The sequence below is a fragment of the Phoenix dactylifera genome, chromosome 1 (assembly GCF_009389715.1).
Source record: "Phoenix dactylifera cultivar Barhee BC4 chromosome 1, palm_55x_up_171113_PBpolish2nd_filt_p, whole genome shotgun sequence".
Lineage (NCBI taxonomy): Eukaryota > Viridiplantae > Streptophyta > Magnoliopsida > Arecales > Arecaceae > Phoenix > Phoenix dactylifera.
The window spans coordinates 7,302,842-7,316,329 of record NC_052392.1 but is presented as its reverse complement, the minus strand read 5'-3'; the positions used below and the strand labels follow the sequence as shown (position 1 = coordinate 7,316,329).

The following is a 13,488-nucleotide window of genomic DNA, read 5'->3' as shown; positions in this document are numbered from 1 at the left end:
AGCATGGTACGCCATATCGGCTCGAACCGAATGGTACGGAGCGTATTGTACTGTACTGATTCAGGACTGATATCCGATATGGGTGGCATATCAATACTCGATACGTAAAAAAAATTCAATACTATACTGTATCGATATTGTACTAGTGTAGCACTGATGTGCGATAACCAGTCTTAGCCATGAAATTTCTCGGTTGCCCCTCATTTTACTTTAGTAAAAGGAAATATGCTACATCAATCTTATCCATCTTTATTTTGTTTTTTTTCCTCGCCTCACATTCATTATAATCAAACCAAACTCCCCGTAGAATATATTAAAAAATTCTTTTCTCCTGCAATATAAGACTGTCTTCTGTCCTAGAGCAAATCCTAACTAAGTTTCTCATGGACTCAATAATGTTGGGTCCCACAAATCTTACTCTTAAGCTCTAAGGACAGATGTCTCCTCCTAGCCATGTAAAAAACGAAGTCTTTTCCAATAAGACAAAATTGCCCCTATGTCTCCCTTCCCCTATTATTTATTTTTTATTTCAGAATTTTTTTTTTTTTTTTTTCTAAACCAAAAGGGATAGGGGAGGAAGGGGCAAGCACACCCCCGCGTAGCAGCCCCCACTGGGCCTGCCAGGAGAATGTTCGATGCGGGCAGAAATGGCCGTGTGTTGGGCACCCCGACCAGTTTTACTCATGCCTTTCCCACCCATGGGCCCGGCTCAGCTACTCCTCTGAGCTCTGGCTCGAGTCCCAAGTGTGAGTACGTCACACCTGGCACCACCCCGGCTACTAGCGGTCCAAGAGCGATTCTATACCTCATGTCCAACTCGAACTTGAAATCATGAGGTTAGAATCTCCGTCCAATACCACTAGACTACCACCTTGGTGGCTCCAGAATATCTGTTAACTAAAATAAATCTTTCTATTAAGGAAGCATTTCTCGTTGAGTGGACTTCAATCATCCTGGAGGAGTGACCCCCGCTAAAATCGACTCCTTCCTTCTCTGTATTTGCTTACATGGCGTGCTTCTAATGGTCCGCTGACTGTGCCGCGTGCTTTTTGATGTGGAGCAGCTGATCTGAAGCCTTAAAAAATCCCCGCGGAGGCCTTCCGTCCGTCCTTCCTCGGTTTTCAAATTGGGACCCTAGACTTGGATTTCGCTCGTCTCCCCTTGGAGAGTGGAGACCAGGTCTATTACATTGATATCGCGTTGAATTCTTGGCTCCTGGAGCCGATTCTAGCTCTAGATCTGGGCATTTACTGCGGGAATTTTGGTATCTGGAGCCCATCTCCTTGATTGAATTGTTTCTTCCAAGATGAACAATCTTCTCACGGTATTTTTCTTTTCCTTCAATATAAATCCCTGCAATTCTTTTGGTTTTCATGTAAGGATATAATTTTGGGCCATAAAGTTCTATAAACCCTTGGTTTATGTCAGTAGGGTTTTAATTTTTATGGTACCCACAACCCAACATGGAAATATGTGCTTTAGTAAAAATCAAAATTACTTAGGGTTAGAATTTTATTTCTTATTTTTATTTTAAAAATAAAATCATAGAAATTGAGGCTAGAAGCCTAGAAACGTGTTTGTTGCTATTATTTTTATCTTTAAATTTTCAAAAATCGTTTTCATTGTCTTTAGAAAAAGGAATGTAAGAAATTCTTGTTTTCACTTTTTCAAAAATAGGAAACTTGTATCTTTTACCATCACTATGGACACCACCTCCATTGTTGCCACCATCATTGCTGCCGTGGCCATATCAATCACCACCGCCATGCCGCCACAACCATTGTCGCCACCACTCGCACAGTCTTTGCCACACTTCCGTTGCCACCATGGCCCCCTGCACACCACTCCGCCATCATTGCCGCCACCACCACATTGTCAATGCCCCCAGCACCACTGCCATCATGACCACCAGGGCACTATGGCCTTCATTGTCTCAGCCACCACTTTCACTACCCTGGCCACCATTATCATATTTATGTTTTTTAAAATAATCGACTACCAAACATGTTTATATGTTTAGAAATTTAGAAATAAATAGAAGCAAAATTTCTATTTTTATATCTGAAAATAAAAAAAATGAAAGTGATAACAAACGGCGCCTTAGTGTTAGATAGATTGCATCTTTTAGTGGTTATAATTCAACAAGATGAATGGTGCCCCAATTAAGATCCAGGGTTTTCTAGGGTTCACCAAGAAGGAGTTGCATCCATGTCTGAAGGTTTGGCTCAAACACATCATATTATAAAGTTCTTGTGTAATACTTGAGATGGAATTGCATTAATTAGTACCGGGCAAATGTGGTTTTGATTGTTTTGGATGTGGTAGATTCAACTATATTGAACAAAACTTGCACGAGTTTCGTTCATTCTATTGAGACTCATTGAGCATACAGAACCTTAGAAATGGGTCATTACAAGCTTTTTAATATGAAAAAGCCTCACATCCTGATGCCTTCCCATTCAAGTGGATCTGGGTCAAAAGCTACTAGATACTGTTTTCTAATATAGAACCCTTTTATTCATTTTCCCCTTCATGTCTTTAGATTTAGATTCTTGTTAACAGCATGCATGACAACAAGTACGCATGATTAGGACAGCATCTCCTAATGTTATTTGAACCTTCTAAAGAACCTTTTTTTTAATATTTATCTTCAATTATTTGTAGAAAAATGATTTTGACACTGTATGTAAAACTAGAACATGATCAGGTATAAGTCTTTTAATTTTTCAAAATGACGTGGCATATAAGTTTGTCCTTTCTATAATTTGTCTTTTATTTGGAAGTCGAGAAAGCAATGGACAGATAACATAGAACTATAGATTTTTCCATGATGGTGTTTATCTGAAGAGGATCTTGCCCTTTTCTGAGAGGAACTTGCCTATTGTTTTTAATTCTGTTCTTTTCTTTGGCTAGTTTTGCCAAAGAAATCTTACCTTTTCTTCTTATTGTGTTGTTTGATAGGACTCCTTTGAGCTCCCTTGAGTTGAAGCTTCAAGACATGGAGATATTGAATTAGGAATCCAGGTTCCAACAAATTCGGGAGAACTGGTGTTGGGAAACTTCTTCCAACAGATAACTATGGCTTATTTTTGGTTACATGAGAGATGACTACTGTCAATTATTCTTTTGACAAATTATGTGTACATATGTGACTGTCTCAGACATTAATAAGCAGTATTACACTATTGATACTTTCCCTTGTTCTGTTTCTCATGTACTATTGATACTTTCCCTTGTTCTGTTTCTCATGTAGGTTCAAGAGATCGAGAAGCAAATTGAGACGCTATCAAAACTACTGAAGAAGCTTCAGGTATGGGCTTTCATGTTATTTCCGGTTCAGAAAAGGCCATTGGATTATGTTTTTGTTCATTATAGCTTGAGATGTTATCCATTTTCAGTTTCAAGGCTTCAATAATCTTCCAGTGCACCATCTGAACTTATTCATGATCAGAACTAGATCAGTTGTATTCTTTCTCAATATGGAATCACAACATTTGAAAATATTGGTGTAATTAAGGTGGCTGTTTTTTGTCTGGCTTGTGTGACCAACCCTGTCTGATCTGTAAAAAATTCATCTGATTACTCACTCTGGATTTTAATTTCTGAAGCTTAAATACAGGTTGATTCCAGGCCTTTATATTGAAAATCCAGTTGTAATGGCTATACAGAATTATAGATTATATAATTTATAAGAGAATAGGTGTCATGACTCTTGATAAAATCTAGGAATGTGATAGTGTTGGTATTTAATTTATCCTTTTCAGGGAAGGTATTTGAGCATGGGGCTGTAAGACTTTCCATTGAGCATTATCAATCATGTTATACCAATTTTTATAGGCTAGGACTTGTTGGATGTTCTGAAAATATTTATTATTGTTATTTTGTTAGAGATGTAAAGTTCTTTCTGAACCTTTTGGCCTAGGTAATTGTTTGTGATGTGGAAAAACTTGTAGACCCAATTTGAGTTTCATTTATGTTTGGATAAGCCTTTTAATGATTGTAATCCGATGGTAGACCTGGTGGAGCAATAGCTGATCATTCGCAGGCATAATGTTTTTTTTTTCAACAGTTATATGCTTGTGTATATTAAAGCTTGTCCTGTCCTGTGTTTATTCTTTTCAGGCTTTTGTTTTGAAAGAAGCCAAATTACTTTGGGAGATTTTCATAACTCTTCCTTTTGGAGACAGAGAAAAGACTTTATTTAGTTGTTACTAGTAGGAAACTTCCACATAGGGTTGTGTACACACTCCAGAATCTTTCCAGAAAGTCATCCCTGCATCTGCTTCCTAAGGATTTCCTCTTTCAGATTTTTCTAGAGAAACTTGCTTCCCCATACCCACACCCAAATCTGCATCTACACCCACTTCAAGTAACTAAGACTTAGCTACAATGAGGCTTGATTTTTGAAGTGCTTAATGAGATTGGGCTTGGACTTTTAAGCTTGGAAGTTTAACAGGCTTGGGTTATCATAGGTAAGTGGTTGTGGTAACTTTAGAAATGCTTAACAGGCTTGGGTTTTAAAATTTGAAGGCTTTACTTTTGTTACCAATTAGTAAGTGGTATGTGAAGTAGATTATTTGCTTATCAGGTCCCTTTGAATTGCACTATGATGTATGGCACCATCTGTGTGATGCCACATCTAACCACAGGTCACTACCAGCTGCCAAATTAACCATGGCAACTGCATTAAGGAAATAACTATGAAAGATGGAGTGGGTATATATTTTAAAAATGAGTTCTAGCTGATTTTTCAGATCATTTCAGGGTCCATATGATGTGGATGTTTGATTGAATTTCTTATTTGCACTCTGTTTTTGGGTGACTTTTTAGATATTATTCTTCCTGGTTTTAATTTTTCCTTATACAATATTTTTATTTTATAAAATTAATGTACAAATTTGAAACTACAGTTTATTTCAAGTACTTCTAGAGCTCAGATGGCGAATATCTGATGACTGTTTCTGTTTGTTCATGATAGCTTCTTGTTCTTTTCCTGTCGCTAATTTTCTGGTTACATATGCAGGATGCTAATGAGGAGTTTAAAGCTGTTACCAAGGCAGCTGCCATGAAAGGTAATGTGGTAAGTTCAATATAATCATTAGCTAGCAGAGATCTTCCAAAGGGAGCCTGCATGCTTTTTATGATTCAATTTTGTTATCTATTTAACAGTCATAACACAATTAGTACATAACTGGTTGCAGCCATCAAGAAGCGCATGGAGAAAGATATTGATGAAGTTGGGAAAATTGCACGCCTAGCAAAATCAAAACTTGAAGAACTAGACAGAGAGGTACGAGGCTTCATTTTTGGCCTGTTAAAGTGAAAACGGAAGGCAGTGAAATTTGCAACATGTCTTGTTTCAAAGTTTTCAAATATTTTAATGTAAAAGTCAGAACATATCTTGGCAAGTAAAACCTCATTTCTGAAATTCAATTTATTATGCACTCTAGAACATTTTTTTGGATTATTTTGGCTGTTTTTGTCTTCCCTTTTCTGAGATATTTTCATAATTCTGTTTTGACCAATAAACTTGTACTATCTTGAACGTTTGTATAAGTTTAATCTACCTATTCTTCATTTTGTGGCATTCTATCTAATTGGTAAATTTCTCCAAAAATTTAAGGAAATTGAAGCTATCAGTCACTATTTATATTTCTTACAAAAAATTATATTATATTGCTTCTCTTTTGATTATTATATTTCTTGATCTCTTTCTAGTGAAGATCTTCGTTATTTTCTATATTGCACTGCAAAATATTACCATTTTTGACCATTTTTCTTGTATGGATTCTTTTGGATCATTTTCAACTTACAATTAATGCTGCTTCTATTCTTCACTATGAGTTAACTAAGTGCACATTAGTTCTAGTAGAAGTTCTGAAGCTACCACATGATTTGTTATTGAAGAAGAAAAAGTTATTTGGTTTAGTTAATTTGAAACATTGCTAACTAAATTTTAGGGAAATGATTTTTTGAGTCACTTGTGCCACTTTTTTTCCTGCTTTTTTCACTTATGTCAGAGCTATGAGAGTTTGACTCTATGTTAACCTTGAATCTCACTAACATTGGGCTTTGTTTCTAACTTCAGAATTTAGCTAACAGACAGAAGCCTGGATGTGGAAAGGGATCAGGCGTAGATCGATCTAGAACTGCAACTACCATGTGAAACTTTCATGCCAAAATACATGTTCATTTTCTTTAATATTTTTTGTTAAAAGTAAATTTATGGTTACATTTGTCTCATTTACTGACTTTGAATGCAGTGCATTGAAAAAGAGGTTGAAAGAACGGATGTCTGACTTTCAGGTAGTGCATTTGTTCCCAATAATTTATAACAAAGCAATCATTTTGATGGAACCTGTTTATCTCAATCTTTTGATTCAACATTTTAGTGACCTTGTAATAAAGTTACATGGAAAATGTTATTGTAACAGAAGAGAATATTTGAAAGCAAAATAAAGAAAATGCTTTTCTTCTTCTTTATTTATTTTGTGAGACAATTTTCTTATTATTGTAGCATAATATTTTTAACTATCTTGCAGAAATTAGTTAAATCACACCATTTTACTCATTAGGCATTCCATGCTTATAAAAATTATCAGCATACAAGATCAAAATACCGATATTGACACTGGAAGATGGCTTTAAGTGTTTTGACAAGAGAAAGGAACATAATTCTTTTGCCAATTTATGAGGACATTCTACTTTTCTTTTTTGACTAGATTGTTTACCCTGGCTCACCATCAACCGTCGTGATAAATTATAGTTGAAAGCAGGATGAATGCAAGACAAAACCCTAAGAAAAACTTCTTCAGGAAAATTGCTCTTCATGATTTGTTTCCAGAAATATAGAAAAGACTATTTAGAAGTTAACTAGAACAAAAGAAATCCACCCTACACAACAAAGATCTCTTCTATTGGCTCCCCAGGAAATCACCTGCGCTGTACACAACCGCCCGCCTTTAAACATTATAAGAAAATTGGCATTGAAAATCTTCCTAAAGTTGACTCCATGATAAACTCCAAACCAAAGAAGAGTGCTTTGTCATGAATTCCCATAGTTGTCCTGATTGAGAATCTTTACACTCTGTATCCTCTTTCATGTTCCTACTGAAAACGATCTGCTTTGCTTGATCATTTGTTTTTTTTGGAAAAAAAATCTCTACTGTCTGAAAGTGTTGCAAGCGTCTTGCCCTCTATTCACCCTGAGGTTAAGGTATCAAAAGGATCATCAAGCTCCCCATCCAGTCTTGATTAGAAGAGAGGCGATTAGGAGAATGACCTCCTTTATATTTATTATGATAGACAATCAGTAATAGGAGCAAAGAAGGTCAGTGTTATATTTCTTTCCATCTCCTCCTTGATGGTTTTAAGCATCGTAAGAGTCATTAGTACCTCTAACCAATGTTGAGTGAAAGAAAGACTGGGGAATTTCCTCTTATCCCTATGTCTCAAACGACTGTCAATAAGAGCATAGGAGGTTAGGTTCTATGATGTTTGTGGAACTTCCATTGTGTCTTCTGCTCCATGAAAAGACTTTAACCACACCTGTTTCCCTTCCCATCACTCTTAAGATAGACAAACATGGGACAGATATGAGTATCGCATTGTGCCACATCACTCTACTTCATCTCCAGGAAGGAGTAACAATTGGCTTACCTCCAATGATGGCATCTTACAATAAATACAAAAAAGAATAATTTAGTTCCTTTTCAACATATAAAAACAATACAGATGAGTTATCACCTAAAAGGACATAGGAGAGGAGGTCATTTGAGGATTCAACTAAGAATAAATCACTGAAGCAAGTCAATGGAGTTATAAGGGTGGTGACATGCCTTACTCATCATCCATTTGAAATTTGAACAATTTAACAATATATTATGCTTTGTAACATTCATTTTTCTCATGCATTTGCATGGAAATGAAGAATTGCGTAGACCTCTTTTTTAATCACCTAATGAAATGAGATCATTGATCCATCTTGTCCTCTCTTTTAACTGTTCATATCCCTCCCAAAAGCAGCTCCACTTATTGTCCAATTCTACTAGGTTGATACTCGACTAAGATGTAGACTTTGCATAATTTTTTTTACTACCCATTTGACAAAGTTTTGTTTATTTGCATTAAAACTCCACTGTAACATGGTTATAGGAGTGCTTTACAATTTAGAGGAACCTCTTACCCAACTCTTGGTGCACTCAAAATTGCAAACAACGCAATGAAACAATGCTCCAACAGTGAAAGGGTAACATGGAACACATTCACCAAACTTAGCTGATTGTTGTTTGAATATTAGTTTGTCTGCAACCACCAAACAAGTGCATAAAATCTGTTCCATCTTATAAATGTTTCCATCAAATTTTAATAATAAAGATGTTCTGAACTTATCCAAGACACAATATCTACAGAAGGATCCTGATCTACTTCTAATCTTGATGACCCAATTAAGAGCATAAGTCTTCTCTCACTTTTCAGGCACGAGAAACCTTGTAAGAATTCCTTCACACAAGTTAAGAGGAAAGCATAGTTGTTACCGGCAATAGTGCAGGCGCCTAGGCTACTTACTGCCCAGGCTACAAATAGACCTCTTAATGCCTAGGCGAGATTGCCTGGGCCATCATTTATATATACATTCATATACATAAAGATTCATATATACGTGCATATATAAATGTATCTACATCTACATTATATATACATATATGTATGAATTTATACTATATATAAATGCATATGTGCAAATATAATATTAGTTTGTATATATAAATGAAGTGTAGGTTAAAAAATACATAAGAACACTTGTATACATATATGTGTATATACAACTTCATAGATGTATGTATCTGAATATGTATACAAGCACATATATACAGTATAAAGTATTTTCTTGTGCTCCTTTCTTATATGACGCATGCATATTGATAAGGCAGTGAGGAACTTTATATTAACCTCAAGAAAAATAATATAATGTTAAAAAATAAATTAACTTAGATTTAAGTGTTAAACAAGTAACCACAAAAGGTTCGTTCATTCAACAATCGCCACTTTACTCAATCTGTAGCAAGACAGATGACTAAGGGAGCTCGACAAACTCCACCAATTGAGCTAAAACAGCAACAACAACAACAAAATATATTGTTACTTCAATAACATTTATTATAAATTTAGTAAAAGTTTAACAAATTATAATATATCTTGAAAGAGAATTGTTTATGTTCATAACGTATTCCTTAAGGTACGTTAAAAAGTTAGCTTATTGAAATAGTTTAAAATTCTAATTGTGAAAATAAACTACTTGAATCGGAGAATGATTGAGTGAATATGTACAAAGTCTATTGCCTGGGCAATTGCCTAGATGCCTAGGTGACTGCCTAGGCTATGGGCTAGTCTATCGCCCAGAGCCTCCTAGGGTATTTGACATCTATGGGGGAAATACATCTTGTCTTGGTTTACAGGAGTTGTGCTAGCTAATACCATTCGAGGTCATTATTTGTGATGTGGAATCTCTTTGATGCCATACTTCCTGTTTGATTCCATAACAACACTACCGAGGACTACTTATTCTCTTTCTTGCTGTTGGTCATCTGAGCATGTCATCAGTGGCTTTGCTGCAATGCCACATTAGTCTATCTTTTGCAATCCAATCAAATGGAATTTCTCCTATTGGCTTAAATATTCTCCATAGAGTGTTACACCCCCCTTCTAGGTGTTTCCTTGTGCAAAATATTTCTTCTCTAGAACTAGGTTTCCCTGCTACCAGACCCCAAACTGCACCCACATCTGGTAATTGAGGGATTTTCTCTTCTTCCTTGAGCTCTCTCTATCCATAAATTTACAAGCTACATCTGGCACAACTACATGGATGCATAAATGAGCACTTACATATATGGGTGTGTGCATGCATGTGTGATGGCAGGTGCTCGGGTATGTGGGAGCAGCATATAGAATTTTAAGGTTTTGTTGTTGCTTGAAACATACTACTAAATCTTGCAATGCCTAGCTTTTAGTCACCTTGATTGGGAAAAACTAGGCTTTCTAGTGACCCTTTCGGACTGTATTTTCTTTCAAATGTGGTTGTTGCAACATTTGTTGATAGTATTTACTTTCAACATAATCGAGGCAAAATTTCTGAATAGTTTGCCCAGCAGTTTTCAAATAAACGTATTTAGAACATGATCTAAGCTCTAGAGGTAGATTTCCATTAGTTTCTAATGAAACTAAATTAAAGAAACGGTGCAAATGAGGAAAAAATGGACACAAAGTCAAGCTTTTTAGGGTGTTTCAGTCAGAGGTACTTTTTAGCAAAAATTAGCCAATTGAAATTGACCCATTTCAACTGGAACCCAGAAAATGGGGACAGTTTTGGAGTCTCTCCTTTAAAACCAGCTTGTTTTAGCCAAGAAGTTTTGTTCTGGTCGGAGGCTTACACTTTGTTTCCTAACTCGAGTGATAAAAGAACATGGAGAAACTTATCATCCTGATTTCAAGCATGCAAGATGATAAATTCCTAAAATTACCAGGAAATTTTAAATCCAAATCAGTAGATTATATTTTCAGTTGCTTATGTCCAAATATTCTATGCAGGCTCTGAGAGAAACAATCCAGCAGGAATACCGGGAGGTTGTTGAGAGAAGGGCTTTTACAGGTTTTTTGTAGTTGTATCAAAAATCAAAATATTCATGGCATTTATGTATTTTCTTCTGAGGCTTTTTCTTATCTACTCTATTCGCTGTCTGCTTCTATTTTCCTTCTGGATTTCCACAAGAACAGTAACATGCAATCATGCTGATGAGGAGGTGAGGTAATTCTTTATAAAAGACAAATTTTTGGTAGCACTACCACTAATTTTATATTTATGCTACTGGATTGTTGCTTTGACTTTACAGACAATTGACCGATGGATAGAAACTGGAAACGGCGAGCAAATTTTTCAGAGAGCAATTCAGGAGCAAGGACGTGGCCAGGTTTCCATATACATAAGCATACACGTTCCTGGGTGAATGTTCTTCAATTATTTGCTTTATTCAAATTCTGAAAGAAGGTGGTTGAGCAGTCTTAAAGTGTCTTCAAGAGCTCTACGAACCTCTTGAGGAGTGAAGCAACATTGGCAAAGAAGAGAAGAGCAATCTACAAAGCGATAACTATTCTCTTACCTCTTCCTTAAGTGCATAATTGTATTACCTGCTCATTTAGGAGCTTTAACCTTCTTCCCTATTTTTTTTTATAAGGTTTGTTGGTGAGCCCGTAAAACCAATGGTGTAGGTTGTTGGTGAGCCCGTAAAACCAACGGTTAGGTTTAATTGGTGATCCTGTAAAACCAATTGTAGGATTTTTGGATTGTGAGCCCGGTAAAACAATCCAATTGTAATCCGAGGGATTATAGTGAATTTTCAAGGGAACGCTTGGGAGTGGACGTAGGTGCCTTGGGGTGCACCGAACCACTATAGCTCTTTTGTGTTTGTATTGTGTTTATTTTGCTTCCACTGTACTTATATACTTTAACATAAGCCAAAACAATTCACCCATCTATCAACTTAATTAAGGTCCTAAAAATTTAGAAAACCCAATTCACTCCCCCCCCTCCCCCTCTCTTGGGTTGTTATCTTTGGCAACAGGAATCTTGGTGATTTCTGTTCTTGGTGAAAGTCATATGGAAATAAAAAGATGACTATTGAAACGAGGAATAAAAAATAAAAAAAATGAGTTAATAAAATAAATTATACTTTATTTTAAAGTATAATGTAAGATTTTTGGATTATTTTGATCTCACACTGAGGCAATAAAAAAAACTATTTTTAAAAATTTAAAGTCTTTAGTGTAATATATTATTTGCTGTTTGATTGCAATATGGCAAACAACAATGTTAATAGTAATACTTTATATCTCTTTGGAATCTAATTTCAGAATGTTTCCATCTTATCTCAAACTCAAACTCGCGGATTCTTAGTTTAATTTAGAGAAATGGCTTCCCAACATATAAAGAAATGAAGAAATGGAAAAAGATTCGTATAAATTAGTACTAGCATAACCCCACACAACCCTAGTTCTGGATCAATTCTGGCCAAAACTGAAACTTTTCAGTTTTGGTTTCAGAGTATTCAGTATTGGACGAAGCAAGAAATCATGGATGAGGAATCCCTTAGCAAGTGATGATATTTAGCTGAAGAGTGGATGGAAGAAAAAATCAACTATAATTTTGAAGGACATAGTATGCTGATATGTCTGTGATCTGTGAGTTCCATCATTTCATCACACTTGGAAGGGGAAAATCTGAAGGGAGGTGAAGTTCTCCAAGGATTCATCCATTAAATCTATGCCTTTTTTTCTTGTTTCTTTCTGATGCTATTTTTCTTGCTTTCTCATCTCATATCGAAATCATCTAAATCCAATTTCTTGTGTAGATTTTCCTCGACATGGCAGTATTGGTTGAGGCACAAGGTGACATTTTGGATAACATTGAATCCCAGGTATGGTGCCATCTTCTTGATGAGTACTGGGTACCTATAGGTATCATTTGTCTCATTATCGGAATGGAGCCATTTGTCATATTCCTGGTGCACCATACATGTCGTTCATGGTAGAGTTAGGGACTACTATAATTGACATAAATAGTAAAAAAAGGAAGCTCCTCGCAATGTTTTGTCATTGCAGCATGTTTTTCTTTTCTTTTCTGCAGGTTTCAAGTGCGATCGACCATGTCCAGTCTGGAGCAACTGCTCTACAGAGAGCAAAGAAGCTACAGAAAAACTCCCGTAAATGGATATGCATAGCTATATTAATCCTTCTCATAATTGTCATCATTATAATTGTAACTGTAATTAAACCATGGTCAAAAAGCTAGTAGTGTTTCAGGATTAGACTTCATATATACATGTATATATTGTCTCTTAAATGTATCTTCTCTTGCGAGTTTAATGACCCATTTATATTCATATGGTGCTGCATCGAGGCTTCCCTTGCCTTGGGAGGATATGAGCATGGAGTGGGGAAAAGATCGATGTGCAAATTATTAGTAGGATTGATTTTCATTTATGTTTAGTTCTTGCTGACCAAAAATTCTATTTTCATTCCTTAATTTAGCCGGGTATTTTATGTTTGATCTCTGGCCCATGCGCAATGTGTATTGGCAGGTCTAATCTTGTATAAATACAGGTTTAACATTCAGCTGTGCAATTAAACCATCAATTGGCGGTCTCTCTTAAAAATGACCTTGAAGAAATTAGGGTTAGGTGGCTAGCATCCAAAACTTTTTCATACAGGGACTGCCTTGCCTGGCCAGGAAAGAAGCCCTTCGACCCTAAACAGGGGCCATCTCTGATTTTAATCAAGGTTGTTTTTTGAGAGTTGTCAATTGTTTTAGCAAGTTTGTGATCGATATACATGCTTTGATGACCGGTCAGCCAGCATATCCCATTCATCTTGTTAACTCCTGATCAATTCTTGTCCTAAGCAAGTTAGCTTGCATGCTTGCACTTCACAAGGCTA

The 13,488-nt window shown here is 36.0% G+C and overlaps 1 protein-coding gene across 3 annotated transcripts; it reads left to right on the top strand.

Moving 5' to 3' along the window:
* The first annotated feature begins 948 nt into the window (after positions 1-948).
* On the top strand, positions 949-12,935 carry LOC103723513 (syntaxin-132-like). Of its 3 annotated transcripts, none has more exons than XM_008814445.4 (12): positions 949-1,324; positions 2,962-3,024; positions 3,254-3,310; positions 5,024-5,072; positions 5,202-5,290; positions 6,089-6,162; positions 6,264-6,306; positions 10,588-10,648; positions 10,774-10,799; positions 10,890-10,967; positions 12,405-12,470; positions 12,680-12,935. In XM_008814445.4, the coding sequence occupies exons 4-12, from the start codon at positions 5,066-5,068 to the stop codon at positions 12,842-12,844; spliced, it is 609 nt and encodes a 202-aa protein (XP_008812667.2). In that variant the 5' UTR covers positions 949-1,324; positions 2,962-3,024; positions 3,254-3,310; positions 5,024-5,065; the 3' UTR covers positions 12,845-12,935. The 3 variants fall into 3 exon arrangements, with proteins under 3 accessions (XP_008812667.2, XP_008812665.2, XP_026655927.2); XM_008814443.4 differs by having other exon boundaries at positions 2,962-3,140; XM_026800126.2 differs by having other exon boundaries at positions 2,962-3,174.
* Positions 12,936-13,488: the final 553 nt, after the last annotated feature.

Coding starts and splice junctions, on each gene's coding strand:
- LOC103723513 (XM_008814443.4), top strand. CDS start 3,105: ATGACTACTGTCAATTATTCTTTTGACAAATTATGT. Junction 6,163..6,263: donor TCTAGAACTGCAACTACCAT/GTGAAACTTTCA, acceptor CTTTGAATGCAG/TGCATTGAAAAAGAGGTTGA. Junction 12,471..12,679: donor TGGATAACATTGAATCCCAG/GTATGGTGCCAT, acceptor TCTTTTCTGCAG/GTTTCAAGTGCGATCGACCA.